Genomic DNA, 16,868 nt, shown 5'->3' on the forward strand with positions numbered 1-16,868 from the left:
TTTATGGCAAACCAGAAGATTGACGAAAGAGCGGCAACATCTTATTCCACATATGGATGTGTTTTGGTTGTGTTTTGGCATATTTCTGTGAAGCCAAAACACTGCGCAAAGAGTGGGAATTTCTACCCTGAAGAAAACCCCACTTCATTTTAAAAGCATGATCAACACAAATTTGGGGTGAATTTTGGCCTCCTTTTGGGTCAGTTTTGGCTACTTTTTGGCTGGATTATGGGGATTTGGGGCTTTTCTGGGACAATTATGGCTATATTTTGGAAGTCCGCAGTTAGTTTTGGGTGAATTTTGGCTTCCCTCTGGTTTGATTTTGGCTTGCCTGTTTGGGGCCATTTAGGGCCCATACATCCGCCCAGAACTTTGCCAAAATGGCATGCCAGTTTTGGGCCAGATTTAAGCCATAATGATTTTGCTATCTGGGTAGGGGACGTTAAAGCACCTGAACACCACCAGAGAAACCTGTACAAATATGAAGGTTAACTTGTTTTATTATCCCTATAGGGAAGTGTGGTCTCTTAATTTTACCCATAATACACACAGTACTCAGTATTAGCATTAGCATGTGGCATTCATTAGGAGCAGTGAGCTGCCATGGAAGGTGCTCAGAGACCAACTCCAGATCTTCACACTGCAAATTATTTGGCTCTTACCAAGATTTAAAAAACAAACAAACAAACAAACAAACAAACAAACAAAAAAACAACTTAGATTTAGAAATATTAGATAATGCATCTTGTTTTAAGAGTTATATTGAAGAACTCTGGTGTGTGTGAGACTATTGTGCTGGGACCTCTTTACCCGTGAACGTACTCCAGTTTAGGGGCGTTAGAAAATATGGGTTCAGCAGTATATCGTAATATTTCATTTCACAATATTGTATCGATATTAAAAAGTACTGTATCAATATTTTTAGGTATTCATTCAAATGCAGATATTGTGGAGGTTTATTTTTGTTTGTTTTTCTTTTTTGTTTACATTTTATTTGTTATTATTTAACAGTCTTTTATTAAATAATGTTAGTTCCTTTGTTGGGATTACACAAAAATAATGTTCTGATCTTAGTTCTGAACTAATAGAATATGAACATTTGAACAGAATCTTAAAGTGTAATGTCTGTAAAACAGAATTTCAGTTTGAACACAGGAACATTTTGTGATATAACATTAGATCCTGTTGTGATCAAATAAAAATGTGTTTAGTATTTGTGCAGATTTCTGGTGTAATTCAATTCTTCAAGGAAATAATCATTTAAAAGAAAAGAAACAAACAAAAATGGCCTGTTTAACAGTATTGTGATATATCTTGATATATTGTATCGTGATCCTAGTATTGTGATTTGTATCGTATCACCAGATTCTTGCCAATACACAGCCCTACTGCGGTTAGGAAATAATCAGGACATCGATGACATTTTTCACTTCTTTATATGAAAACTCTGAGCAGCTAGGTAAGTACATAAATGACAGAAACGTTTACTCCATGAGGACCCCGCAAGCGTAATAACATAGCTGCCCTGTTAAAATCCTGACCTAATATAGAACAGACCAACCAAGTAGATGCCTGACTAAAAACATTCAGACACCTGTATCAATATACTTTATGCATAGCCTAAGAGGGAATTTATAACAAGTTAATTTCTTATTTTAAGTGTTCGTACATCTGTAGACATGTTTATCTCTAGATTTAACAACCTTAATTCAAGAAATCTTGTCAAGTGAAATTCTCTTGCTGCATGGACAAATATTGCACTTGTTTTAAATACCTTTTTCCTCAGATTTAGTGTTATCTTGTGTTTAGGCACCTTTTTTTAGTACAGTGGGCAAGAATGCTGACAGGAGAATGAACCTTTAAGTACCTGTTATTTATTTATTTATTTATTTGACAGGAACAGTGCAGTTAAACATACTTACACGTTTGAAGCTGATGTGATGCATATAGAGTTCATAGTTTGTGCTAATTCTCAACTCCAGTCCCTGGTTGGGCTCTTCCACAACAATGCAGTACAAGTATAAAATATACATAATTTAAAACGATCATACCATACATAAAAATACATAAAATTATGATATTATTTATATGGCGGGATAAAACAGAGGACCTAGAGGAAACATGAATGGTGACCTGCTCCCTCTGCAGATATTAACCCTTAAAGACCCAAATAACAACCAGTGACCAAAAGCATCTACTGATTTGAAATGTTTAATAACCTTAGAGCCATTAATCCTATCAATACTTATAAATAACTGGTGTAAAATGTAGTTTGTTGTCTTTTCATGTATATCAGATATGACCGTTTGTACGTTCAGAGGCTCCGTAGCAAGATTATTATCATTAACGAAAACGAACGAAATGACGAAAACTAAAACTGAAAAAAACATTTTTGTTAACTGAAATAAATAAAAACTATAATTAAAAGAAAAAAATGATAACTGAAACTGTACTGTGTGTTTACAAAACTAACTAAAACGTATAAAAATTATGGATAAAATTCCCTTAGTTTTCGTCTTTTTCAATGTTGATATAGGATAGAACGTGGAAATTTCGTCTCAGATGAGCGGTATAAGAGAGGTATAGAAGTCAGGAGGTCAACGGTGAAAGTATGGAAAGTTTCAGTTTTGTTTTCACGTAAGTGATGTGTATGGATCGCACCCCCACCTACATTACCCCCCCACACGCTATAGGGAATTTATAGTCGATGGCCCACCCTAACCCGACCCCAAAATAAAGTGTCCATGGTAACCCGCTGATCTGTGCCTCACTTATTTCTTTGAATAGGATGGCAAGGAAGATAAAATACATGAAAAAACTGAAACTAATATGAAAACTAAACTGAACTAAACTAAAACTAAGCATTCAGAAAAAACGACAACTAATAAAAACTAGCAAACCTGCTCTAAAAACTAATTAAAACCAACTGAATTAGAGAAAAAAAAGTCAAAACCAAATAGAACTAAACTATAATTAAAAATCCAAAACTGTTATAATAATAATAGCTTTATTTCTATAGCACCTTTTAAAAACAAAGTTTACAAAGTGCTTTTGACAGACAAGTGAAGGGCACAACAACAGGATACAAGATGTAAGTAAAAACACTAAAACAGAAGCAACACAATAGGAGAGATGTGTACAACAATGCGGAAACATGACACTTCGAATAAATTAAATGAATCGGAATAAAGAGGGCAGGGATAACGTAACATGATGCTGTCAAATCAATGCAAAAATAAAGGAGTGAGATAAAACAACATCATGTATGAGAATATAAACCAACAATCAAACAGGATGAGATTCAAATTAAAAAAAAATAAAAAATTAAAATTAAAAGGGACAAACGTCACATAAAAGCAAGTCTATAAAATAACCTTGCTCTGTAGTTACCATGGAAACACAGTCATCTTCTACAACATTGATTCACCAGTAAAACCCATGGAGTTGGATCAATGACAGTGGATGGACACACTGGTTTTATGTTCAGTTAATGAGAAATTGGACTGAAAATGTCACTTTTTTCTCAAGTTTTCTCTATTTTTAGTAGGATAACCCTCAAATGTAATCTCAGCATGATGATTAAATTACACGACCAATAAAATAAATACAGAAAAATACCTGATTTTCACTGAAAAATGCAAAATGGAGAAGATAATATTATAATAAATGGTGATGAATCACTAAAGAAAGGTTAAATAGAGAAAAACAAAATAATTTGGGAGCTGCTGCAAATGTAGCACTGGGTCTTTATGGGTTAAAGGTTCATTCTAAGCAAAACACAATATTATTTCTTTATTTATTTTCAACTGATTATACACTGATGGAAACATAATTAGGAATATTACACCCCCACACACAGTTTACACATTAGACCTTTCATATCTTCCAATTAAACTCCAAGTAAATACTATTTGAGAAGATGTTGCGTAGCATGTGTAACAGGGTTATCTTGTGCATATTGAATCACTGCCCTGTGGTGCAGTTTCATTATGTAAACTGACCTCTCAAGTAGGAGCGAACACATGTGTTTGCACGCGGCGCTGCATCGCGTTATTGCAGCTGTGGATGAACGCAGAGGAGTAAAAGCCAAGCAGCAGAAAGCATAATGAGAGATTAATACATCAGTTACAGTGACCTGCCCTCAAGAACAAACAGGAGGTGTTTTCTGATGTGTGAACTGCAGTAAACAGTAAAGCAGAGTAAACAGGGGCATGATGGGAAAACAGGCTCCCCGAGGTGAGAGGAAACGGGTGCTTCTGTATTCCATTGTACGTAACATCATATTCACCTTTATCACATACTCTGCAATAGGCTGAGCAGTGGTGCTGGGTTGTGCATTTGTGTGCGTTTGTGTGCGTTTGTGTGCGTTTCTGTGTGGTGGAGCTGCTTCTGTTGTCAGCCTTTGCGAGGTCTTGCCTCTGGTAAGGAAGAGAAGATCGTCCAATCAGAAACGAGGGAGAGTGATGACTGGGTGCTGCTCAATCCCCTCCCCCATTTCTACACATCTCCCCTCCCCACCCTGAACACACACATGTATGAATACACACACACACACACGCATCCCCATCCCCCCTCACTCAGCTGAGACTCGAGTAAAAATGAAAATGGTTTGAGTCATGAGCGCAAAAGTCAGCATACGGCAAGTGTGCATTTAAAGCGATTCATGAAAATGAATGTATGCAGGTGTGTGATGTACAATAAAACCATAGTGCAGTAATTGTAGTAATAGTACTAACGCTGTAATGCACCAGTGTGGAGGTTTTATTATGATAAATATTTACTGTCAGTGTTCAGTGTCAGCAGATTTACATTATTTTCATTATTCTGCTGACTTGCAGATTAATTATTTAGTAGTAGCACAGTCATTCAGATTCTTATTTACTTCATGGTTGGAGCGTTGGAACTGCGGTGTACAGTTATACACAAACAGCAGATGCACAGTGGTGTAAGTGGTTAGAATATAACACAAATTTACATCAAATTTTCAAGTATTACTACATACAACTTAAAATGTAGGTGAAGAAATGTCATTTACCGTTAAAAAGGCAACATTTAGACTTCATATATTTGTGTTTGGTTTTTTTCCAGTGCCAAGGTAAAGTAAAAAAGGCAACATTCAGGATCTTTGACATCTTTTTAATGGCGGTATCTGACATTTATATCTAATAATGGGTCAAAATTTTTTTTGCGCCACACAAATTTTAGTTTTGCATGAAAATAACAGAAGCATTTACATTTACGAAGAAAAGTGGAAATGCTAAATGTTAAAAACTTTTATGCAAAGTTTTTCATGGCATGTTTAGAGTAAGATAAGATAAGCAACGTGATATCATGAGTTGCGTACAGATAACACACCACTTTTCATTGGCGTATTATCTGTACGCATTATAAGCTTTCCGCGTGTATGTTCACGCCACGTAAAATACCACGCGATTAGCGGTTAGGTTTAGGGTTAGGGTTAGCGGTTACAGATATGTAAACTGGAGATCTTGGCGTCCATTGGCATGGGATCAAATGGCATTTAATAACACGCGAAAGGATGACGATGCGTACGTATAGCACACCAAATGCCATAAGAACTGGCATGACATACAACGCGATTTCATGAGATTAGTCTGACATAAGATAAGACTTTATCCCACTGTGGGGAAATGTCACAGTTTGCAGCAGCAAAAATACAACAAGCAAGTGCAGAGACAAAGAGGTAGAAAAAAAAATATGAGTGAAAAAATTAAAATATGAAGAGAAAAATTACAGCTATAAGGAGCTATTCATTAAATCAGAGAACCATCTTCTTTTTCCAAGAAGGTTTCTGTCTGAATATTCCTTTAACTAAGAGTTATCAGTCCGTCAGATCTGTCAGGATGAATTTTTTTTAGTTTTGGAGGGTAACTAAGTACTTTTATTCTAGTACACAGCTTATGTACAAGTATACATTTATATATATACACAGAGAGAGAAAGATGTTTGTGCTTCAGTATTTTCCTTCACTCTAACTTTGTTCAAATTTATTTTCAGATTTTTATGCACTTTTGTCTGAAAGTTTTAGTTCACAGTTTTTCCTTCCTTTTCTGTCCGGTGAAAGCGACATATTTACAATTGTATTGAATATTTGAGATAAATTAAAGGGTGAAGTGCATTAGCATAAGAACGATAAAATGCATACAGAAATTATCACCATATCATCAGTTATGGTTTCAGTATACTCTTCTAGCGAAATTAAGTCAGTATTTCAGAAGTATGTAAAGTAGTAGAAAAACACAGACTTTAACATCTGCAGCAGTAAAATGTAACAAACATCAATGCATCCTTAAAATCAGTCAAAAACATCATTTATAATAGTAAAACCATGACAGGGCCATTTTACTGCATAATGGCCGCTTTTATTTTCATATTTTACAAGCATTCGCCTGATAATATTAACATACTTTTATTGAAGTGAGGTCTTAAATGCACAACACGATACTTTTAGGAACTGAATATCTCTTCACCCGGTGATCCAGTGATTACATAATACCATTCAGTGCTACCTACACTGGCTTTATAGGTAGAGTTGAAGCACTTTGCCTGCAGCATTTGGAGGATATATATGCACATAAACATGAGCTGCAACAGTATGGAGGACAAAGGAAGAGCAGCAGCCATAGGAGTAAAAATAGATGTCATCCAATACACTTGTGATCACACAATGATCATGTGTGATTTAGTGAATAGATACACTGAAAAGTCCAAGGAAAGAAACAAAACAGGAGAACAGTTTACATGGTGCAATATCTGTGTTAACTCCAGTGATTAGTTCAAATAAAAAGCCCGTTTTCTACTGTTTCTGCAGAGGGATGAGCTGGGTCATAGACACACCAGGTGTTTGGTATCAGAAACACTAAACTTCATTTCCCTGAGCGTTCATTAGGGTTTATCGCTGAAATTCAACCTCCCCTGGCTTTGGGACAGAGAGGGAGGACGAGGCAGGATCAGTTATTGGCTGCGGAAACAAGACAAGACACTGGGACAGCTGATATAGTGTCACCTACTGGCAGAGCTCGACACAATGATCTAGAACATGAGAACAGTCACACACACATCAGTCATATTGGATTTACATGCATTTCATCTTCATTTACAGCAAAGAAGGTAACTGCTGGGTCATATTTTTTAGACATTTGCATTGAAATACTGTCAGTTGAACTATGAATTAATTGTATTTATGACCCCAGAGGAAAGGGGGATAGTTTTTGGTTTGGTTTGTTAGTTTCTTTAACACTTTAACAGCAAAACTATTGGTTGAATTCATACTAAATTGGGTTTATAGATTGCCAGTGACCCAGAATAGATCTCATTACATTTTGGGAGAACTCGGCCAAAGTTCAAATTTTTTATGAATTTTTACAATCTTTTCTCTCCCCATTTTCTATAATGGGGGAAATTTCAGATGTCTATAAAAACATCTATTTTTTTTTTTCAATTTACTTCAACCATGGCTCATATATAGAGGCCATTGATATGTTGACATCAGCACACACATAGACATGATGACGTCAGCTGGATCAATGCCAAAATAAGCTACAATACTTGTGAGGGGCGGGGTTTGTTGTGCCTGGAACCACTTGTTATTTAATGTATTTGACAACGACGTAACATGTGGACATTGTTACAGCTAAATAAATTGCAGTTACTGTGACTACTGTATTATAATTATTTTGTTATCCTCTGTTTCTACTAGTACTTTCTAATGTGCAATTGCCTGTTTTTTTTCACTACTGTTTTTATAATTATCGTTACCCCGCCCCCCAAAGGGGAGGCAAGGGATGCTGTTTTTGGTTCAGTTTGTTTGTTTTTTAACACTGTAGCAGCAAAAATATTGGTTGAATTTATACCAAATTGGGTTTATAGATTGCATTACATTTTGGGAAAAGTAGGTCAAAGTTCAAATTTTTTATGCACTTTTACAAACTTTTTTTGTACATCTACTTACAATGAGCAAAATTTCACATATCTATAAAAAAATGGGGTTTTTTTTGTTCAATTTACTTCAAACTTGGCACATTTATAGCGGAAATGGATATGTTGATATCAGCACACACAGACATGATGACATCAGTTGGATCGATGCCAAAATAAACTACATTACGTGTGAGGGGCGGGGTTTGTTGTACTTGGAACCACTTATTATTTAATGTATTTGACAAAGACACAACATGTGGACATTGTTAGAGCTAAATAAATTACAATTATTACTACTTTATTCTAACTATTTTGTTATTCTCTTTTTCTACTAGTACTTTCAAATGTGCAGTTGCCTGTTTTTTTCACTACTGTTCTTATAGTTAATGTTATGACTATTTTCATGTATTTCTTATATGTATATGTGGCTTTGTGCTGCTTTTGGAACCTTAATTTCCTGACAGCTCTGCCCAAGGGATCAATAAAGTTCCATCTAATCTAATCTGAAGAGTAAAAATAAACTGTTGAAGAGTCCTAATTTTCATTAAATCACTGGCTTTTAGAAATGTTCTAAGTCCTGAATGTGTGTGTTTTCCAGGATACAGCAGGTCAGGAGCGTTATCGCACCATCACCACGGCCTACTACAGAGGAGCCATGGGCTTCATCCTGATGTACGACATCACCAACGAGGAGTCCTTCAACGCCGTCCAGGACTGGTACGTGATCGGAGCTGTGTTCGTATCAGTCAGGTCCAGACCTGGGTTAAAAAGTTGCAACTCTCTGCAGCTTTTTTTCCCGCTCGGTCCCATTAAAAATCTAATAAAGAGCTGAATCCGTCACGGTGACATATTGAGGTGCAGTGTGATTGCAGCCTTCCAGTCTGGGCTCAGACCGCTGCTTGTGTTTGATTTACAGGTCGACTCAGATTAAAACGTACTCGTGGGACAACGCCCAGGTGCTGCTGGTAGGAAACAAATGTGACATGGAGGACGAGCGCGTGGTGAGCGGAGAGAGAGGCCGGCAGCTGTCTGAACACCTCGGTGAGTTTACAGCACACAGGCACACAAAGACACACAAAACACACACTGTGCAAACACTTGTTCATATCTGTGGTCTGGTGTTGTGTACACTGACCAGAGGGCAGACGGCATCAACAGCTCTGATAACAGTTACACAGTTGATATTATTATCATCATATCACCGTTGACAGTTTCAGTAAAGGAATTTTTACAATGAAAAATGTTGACTTTAGTTACCCTTCCAGCAATACTTGTTTAAGACCTCAACTTCCAAATGAGTTTTCCTCTACATTTAACCTTTCAGAAGTGATTTACCACCATCTATATTATGAAAGCCAAGTGGCCACTGTGTGTGTGTGTGTGTTGGGATTCACACTAAATCCGTACAGAGCTGACTGCTGCAGTTCGGCTTATTTTTGTATTTTTGGTCAAGGAACAGATAAGCAAAAACAGCAAGTTGATAGTACCAATATTTTGGGAGATATTAGTAATTTTGGAATACAATAGCCTTACAGTCATGTTGCTATACCCAGAACGCTTTGGCGGTGACTGCTGGACAAATGCGGTACAGCATGCACAAATACGCAACAGCGTAAAAACTTGAGAGAGCAGTCAAGAAGCCAGTTCTGTGAAAGCGGAAAGTCCTTCCCTGAACAGAGGTGGTGGTCTGAGACACTACTCATCAAAAACCTGTAACCCTGTGGTTCCCAACCTTTTTTGGCTTGTGACCGCATTTTAACATCACAAATTTCTTGCGACCCCAGACATTCAAAATGGAGACATTTTTCTCTTGGAGATGTCTGAGCGAGGCCAGGCGGATGAATAAATCTTTCCATTCTGTGTTTGGTCTGGTTTTCTCACTGTGACTGTGTCCGGGCAGGTTGAAGTGTAGTAGCTAACGCATGAGGTCACATGATCGGGTCAGTCAATCCTCTCAGGTATTATATTCGGCATTTTATTTAAACTTGATTTTTATTAGGAAAAGTGTGTGGTGTTTTAATTATAATTAAATATATTTATTTATTTAATCATCAAAAAACATTTTCATTAGTAATTTTTATTTTTTTAATCAATTACTAGAAATTTCAGGTGACCCCAAGGTTGAAAAACACTGCTCTAACACTAGTTTAAATAACATTCCCAAACAATTTTCAACTAACAAACCTTCCACACCTGGACTCACCTAAAACCAAACAAACCCCCCTGAAGGATTTGGACAGTGACTGGTCAACGACCCTGAAACTCACACACAGTACCCACTAAGGACCCTACCCCCAGGAACACACGACCCTAACACTTAAACTGGGAGTAACACCTTCACAGACCACTCCCCCTCCAGGTTTATAAGTCCAGTTTCCCCCTCCAGTTATTAGAACTGAGAAGTCTCTTGGATGAGAGACAAGACATTTTCAAAAGAGTTAAACCGTTCCAGTTGAACTGAGATGAACTAACAAGAACAATGATGACCTGGGTAAATGAGAACCTACACAGACTGCATCAAAACTACCACCTCTCGAACCTGTGGATCCCCTCAGGTCAACACACTATAGTTTATTATATTATCTTCAGCATTTTGCAGTGAAAATCAGGCAGTTTCCTATATTTAATTCACTGATCATGTAGATCGGGGTAGTCAAATCCGTTCCTCAAGGGCCGGTATCCTGCATGTTTTAGATCTTCTAGCACACCTGGTTCAACTAATGATCAGCTCATCATCAGGCTTGATAATGATGTAATGGCTTCCAGGTGTGTTGGAAGAGGGAAAGATCTAAAACATGCAGGATACTGGCCCTTGAGGACCGGATTTGAATACCCCTGATGTAGATGTTTGTAAAAGCTCAGAGGAACTTGACCACTTCAGTAACACTGAAGCAAAAGTGGCTTTTTTAGCAAAATACAGTATATCAATAACTGAACACAGAACCCAGTGTGTCCATCCACTGTCACTGATCCAACTCCATGGGTTTTACTGGTGAATCAATGTTGTAGAAGAGGACGGTGTTTCCATGGTAACTACGGAGCCTCTGAACGTCCAAATGGGTCATATGTGATGACCATGAAAAGACGACAAACTGTATTTTACACCAATTACAGACTGATCTCATGAAATCGCGTTATATGTCATGCCAGGTCTTATGGCATTTGCGTGCTATACGTACTCATTTTCATTCGTTCGTGTTTTATTCAACGGCATTTAATTGCGTGTCAATGTACGCCAAGATCTCCGGTTTACATATCTGTAACCGCTAACCCTAACCATAACCCTAACCGCTAATCGTGTGGTATTTGACGCGGCGTGAACATACACGTGGAAAGCTTATAATGCGTACAGATAACACACCAATTAAAAGTGGCGTGTTATCTGTACGCAATTCATGCTATCACGTTGCCATTATTTACATGTATTGACAGGATCAGTGGATCAATAGGTATTAAACAGTTCAGATCAGTAGATGCTGTTGGTAAATACTGTTGAGTCTCCATCATTAGAAGGCGTTTGAAAGCCACCCAAAGTGTTTTCAGGTCAGATGAGACACTGTGTCCATTTAAAACAAGAGCACCAGTCAAAACAAGGCTTAAAATACGAGTCTGTCTAGACGAGGACGCTGCTCCTTGTAAACCGGTCTAACCTTCATGGCGTTTGTCCGAACGTTCTTTTCTGACCTGTGTTGACTGGAAATCAGCCAACAGAAGATGTTCTGAACAATGAAAAAAAACAGAGCGAATGTCATGTTCTAGGAAAAGATGCAATACACTCCTATTCCATCAGCCCCATTGTGATTTAACATCATTCTGGTCACTGTAAGGTACAGTTTGTGATATTTATTGACATCTAGAGGTGAATTTGCAGATTGCAGCCGTCTGCATCCCCCACCCTGGTCTGGATCATTGGATGTGTACTCTACCAGAACAAATGTGACTTTTTCAGTCTGACAGTGGCAGGATTGTAATTCTCCGTCCTTGCACTGTCTCTGTTTGTCTGTTATGTGAAAGAACAGCAACCTGAGCTGGAAAAGCAACAGTTTGACCAATATTTGTCATTTTATTATCACAACCTGCTCCCTCCTCTGCATATAGAACACTGACTTATTTTGCAAATACAGGGTTTTTTTCATATCATAAGGCCTAGTTGCAGCTTCTGAGTCATTTTGGTCATCAAGTGAGCAAACAACTAAAATTAGCTTCAAACGATGGTGTCTGATTGTCATCTGCTCCAGCTTCTCCAAATTTTTGTACAAAGACATGGTGATTATTGGTCCAAAGTTGGTTTTTTTGTATTAATTATTTTTCAATAGACAAACATACATAACACATCAAGACATACTACACTGATTGCACAAAAAAACTGTAAGAGAAAAATAAAATAAAATTCTAAAAAAAAAATAAAACTGGCACACACAAAGAAAAAAGGAAGCTGTCACACTCAGTAGCTTTACAGATGAGTATAATCTATTGCTGTTGCTTGAGAAAGTCAGTGGTCCAAAGTTAAATTAACTGACATATTGTTCCATTCAGAACCATCTTGTCCTGTGGTAGTAACTCTAAAATACCCATAAACCTTCTAGAAACTTATTAAAAATGCCACATTACCTTATGCTGCCTTCACATGCTGTCAGGAAGCTGATACTTTCCATTTGTGAATTTGAAACACACCTGATTCAAATAAGCCTTTCATCAAGCTCTGCAGAAGTCTGATAACCACCGTCAGGTGTGTTGGAAGAGGGAAACCTCTAAAACATGCAGGACAGTAGATCTGGAGGACCAGGGTGGGTGACTCCTGCACTAGATCCTCCAAAATCCCGCTGAATCCTATAAACCAGACATGCATATTTTTCTCAGTAACAGTAGTGGGTAACGGTTTCATTTATTTTGCAACTGAACAAAAATATGAACCATATATTTGTTTTTGCTCTAATGCTTGATCAGTTGAAACGTTCTATGTACACAGTAGTTCTGTTCCTCACAAATTAGTCTGTTACTGATGCTTCAGCTTGGCTGACACATTCTACCCTGTCCTGTCAGGATGGGAATTAAATGAAATCATTAGTGACACACCTGAGCATTAATGATTCTGTCTACTCTGTATCTGACTGGACACACCTGGAATATCTCAGCAAAGTACTCACTGAACGGGCAACTTTCTCCTAACAGTATGGAATTACTTTCTGTAAATAGTGTTTATATTCACCCTTGTACATATTTTCTAACTTGTGAACAAACTTTGAGAGGAATAGGTCTATTATTCCTTGATTTCAGTGAATCTGAAAGAAGAACAAAAATGAAAAATGTTAAGTAGTTTTGATTTTTTTCTTTTTTTTTCCCCCGTTTGCCCCAACATCTGGAGGAGGTTTGGGCAACTGGACTTCACTCAAAAGATTCCCAGGACAACATTTTCCTCTGTTTTTTTCGCTTTTATTAAAGTTCAGAGGCACAGGTTGTTTGGATGCACATACACTGAATGCCGTAATGGTCTTTAATCTTTAGGTGGAAGACCTTTAACAATAAACACAAAAACAACAATTAATTGACCAATAAGTACAAAATGCTATAAATACACAATCACCATTATATAGAAAAATAGATATTTACATATAGATAAAATACAATACAAAAATTGTTTAATTTAAATTGATTAACATGAAATATATAATATATTTAACACATCTGAATAAATAGAATAAGCAGAAACAAAAAACCCAATTAATTACACTCAATTAACAATATTTAGACCCAACAAAGTCACTACTTTAACTGTAAATAGCTGACATAATTAGACAACTGAAATCCTGTACCCAGGCAATTTACATTTAAAATACATGATCATATTTAATAAAAACCACAAATAACCCTACTGATTAAAAAAAAACCAAAAAAACCACCCACCGCTGCAGTTACACACAGGCAGCTTTAAGTTTAACCCTTTAAACCCCATTTGTGCTCCGGTGCTCTCACACAACAGCACATTAATGTGAGACTATCATTATGATTAAATAATCACAGTTCTAGTGCAGCACATAAACTAAACATTTCATAAATAGTCTCACCGGCTGCCCCTCTGCAGTTTCCAAACGTCTGTTGCTCAGCAGTCTGAAGTTTGCATAGGAGCCGCAGCGGCGTCTGCTCCGCCCTTTTCTCAGTTGCTGCTGCTGTCTGATTGGAGACACCTGCAGCCTTTCAGCAGCGTGCATGATGACACAGCACAGCTGAGCCCAGTGTGCTCCTGACTGAACTGACCTGTGCCGTGGCCTCTGAATCTCACACTTTTTTTTTCTCCATGTTTTTCCCACAGTGGATTAAAACCAGTTTGACTTTACAAAAAATGTTGGGTTTATATTTTTGTTCAGTGTAACTGAATATAAAAATATAAAGCAGCGCTCAATAAACCAATCAATCAATCAATCAAATTTTATTTATATAGCGCCAAACCATAACAAAAGTTATCTCATGACACTTTACATATAGAGTTGGTGGAAACCAGACTCTAAGACAGTTTACAGAAACCAACAGAATCCTCCAGAAGTAAACACTAGTGACTGATGACAGTGGAAGGAAAAACTCCCTTTAACAACAGAAACCTGGAGCAGAGCCAGACTGAGGAGGATGGACGAGTGACAGGAGTAGTTAGGGTGAGAGAGAGAGAGTAAAGGAGGAGAAAAAGAGAGAGAGAGAGAGAGAGAGAGACTGGAGGAGAAGGGGGGAAGTAGGGAGAGACACGGATGCACAGAAAACTGAACTAGAACTGTCAACAGTAGATCAGCTGGTGTTAGTATAAGTACTAGAAACCAGAACAAAGGACCATGACTGTTAGTACTACTACTACGAATACAAGTACTAACAGTGGATATACTACTACTACAACAGTTAGTACAAATACTATAAACCTCTGCCATCTATGGAACTGTATAATAAACACTATCATAACTGAATGGATAAGTGACTGATTATGATGAAGGCAGGAGAGAGGCAGAACCACAGCAGCAGGTTCAGAGATGATCCAGGGAAAACCTGTGATGATCCTGGGAGAACCTGTGATGATCCTGGGAGAACCTGTGATGATCCTGGGAGAATCTGTGATGATCCTGGGAGAACCTGTGATGATCCAGGGAAAACCTGTGATGATCCTGGGAAAACCTGTGAGGTGATAAAGCACAAAGACTCCGGGGAAGAGGTCAAATAAAGCAATACTAATAAACTAGTGCACTGACCCATGGGGAACCACAGGTTCTAGATCCTCTGATCCAGTTCATTCCTTTACTTTCTTTACTTTCTTGGTGAATTCCACCAGCATTTTCAGTTGAATAACCTCTCAGCTGGCATGTCTGTTTCTGCACACAGACATTTAAAAAAAAACAACAACTCACACACACATTTAAAAACAGAAAGACACACATTTATGATAGAAAAACAACAAAGGCAAAGTGCAGATAATAATAAGAAGAATAACAATAAATAAGCAAGAGGAAAATAAATGACTGAAATGAATATTGTTGTACATTATTAGGATGCTGTAGATACTCTTCTTCCTTCACTGGTGTACATAAAATGCTGTTCTACTTGACTCGTCTCTGAACTCCTCCGTTTCTCCTCAGGGTTCGAGTTCTTCGAGGCCAGCGCCAAGGACAACATCAACGTGAAGCAGACCTTCGAGCGTCTGGTCGACATCATCTGCGAAAAGATGTCGGAGAGCCTGGACGCCGGAGATCCTGCCGTGACGGGGGCCAAACAGGGGCCCCAGCTGACAGAGCAGCCGGCCCCCCCCCACCAGGACTGTGCATGTTAAAGCTCCTCCCTCCACACCCCTTCGTCCCCCTCCCTCCTCCTCCTCCTCCTCCTCCTCCTCCAGTGGGACCCCAGGGGCTTCTGGTTCATCATCCTCTTCACTCACTTTCCTGCTTCTTTAATCCAGTCCGGATCACGGCTGACGGTGACAGGAACCGGGTCGGAGAGGGTCTGAAATACTCTGAGATGCTGGTGGACCAGTGCGTTCTCCCCTGGTTCCTTAAATCACTGCAGGTCTTGGTCTGATGCCAAAGCAAGTTCAGTCAAAACAGAGTATTTTGGACTCTTTGCGACCCGGGTTCTTGAAGGTTCTCTCTTGCGTTGTCCCCCCCCCGTTCCTCGGTGTGGTTTTACAAGAAGGATTTGACGGCGTCCGCCCTCAGAGTGCCATTTAAATCCTTCCGATGTTTACAGTACTTTGTTTCATGTCAGTCACACGTCTTGAAAAGATATCAGCCTCGGGTTCGGTGTTCCAGAAGGCAGCAGTTGTGAAGTTATGAAGTTATGTGTCGTCCTGCAAACAGATAGCGATGTGTTTGGTTTCTTTTGTGGTTCTGGGTAAAAACAGAACCAAAATCCATAGATCTGTATTGGGTTTGTTGCGTTGCCTGCTGTTTGAGGATGAATACTCTGCAAAAAGTAAAAATCTTACCAAGTGTATTTTTTTCATTTCTAGTCAAAATATGTCATCACACTTAAAATAAGACAGAATCACCTAAAGAGTAACTTTTCAGTGAGACATAAGAACTTATTTTTAGACAATAGATCTGGAAAATCTTACTAGATAATTTTCACTTGTTCCATTGGCTGATTTTTTTTGCTTGAATTAGGCAAAAAAAAATCTTGAATTAAGCAAAAAAATCTGCCAGTGGAACAAATAAAAATGTTCTTGTAACCTTTTCCAGATCTATTGTCTAAAAATAAGTTCTTATATCTCACTGAAAAGTTACTCTTTAGGTGATTCTGTCTTATTTTAAGTGTGATGACATATTTGGACTAGAAATGAGAAAAATACACTTGGTAAGATTTAGATTTTTTCCAGTGTAATGCAGGTATTAGCAAGTGTTTTACTTCCGTTTTTCATCTGAGCCTTCATTTGGCCTTTTTATGTTTGTACATTTCTTGTT

General features: G+C 38.0%; 1 protein-coding gene across 1 annotated transcript in view; it reads left to right on the forward strand.

Moving 5' to 3' along the window:
• rab3ab (RAB3A, member RAS oncogene family, b) overlaps positions 1-16,475 on the forward strand; it is a 57,790-nt gene extending 41,315 nt beyond the window's left edge. Inside the window, exons 3-5 of the mRNA XM_030131792.1 lie at positions 8,540-8,658; positions 8,858-8,982; positions 15,552-16,475. Of these exons, the coding sequence (XP_029987652.1) occupies positions 8,540-8,658; positions 8,858-8,982; positions 15,552-15,742 (435 nt within the window). The 3' untranslated portion in view covers positions 15,743-16,475. The remainder of the gene's footprint in view (positions 1-8,539; positions 8,659-8,857; positions 8,983-15,551) is intronic.
• Positions 16,476-16,868: the final 393 nt, after the last annotated feature.

This window comes from Sphaeramia orbicularis, chromosome 4 (genome assembly GCF_902148855.1).
Source record: "Sphaeramia orbicularis chromosome 4, fSphaOr1.1, whole genome shotgun sequence".
Taxonomy (NCBI): domain Eukaryota; kingdom Metazoa; phylum Chordata; class Actinopteri; order Kurtiformes; family Apogonidae; genus Sphaeramia; species Sphaeramia orbicularis.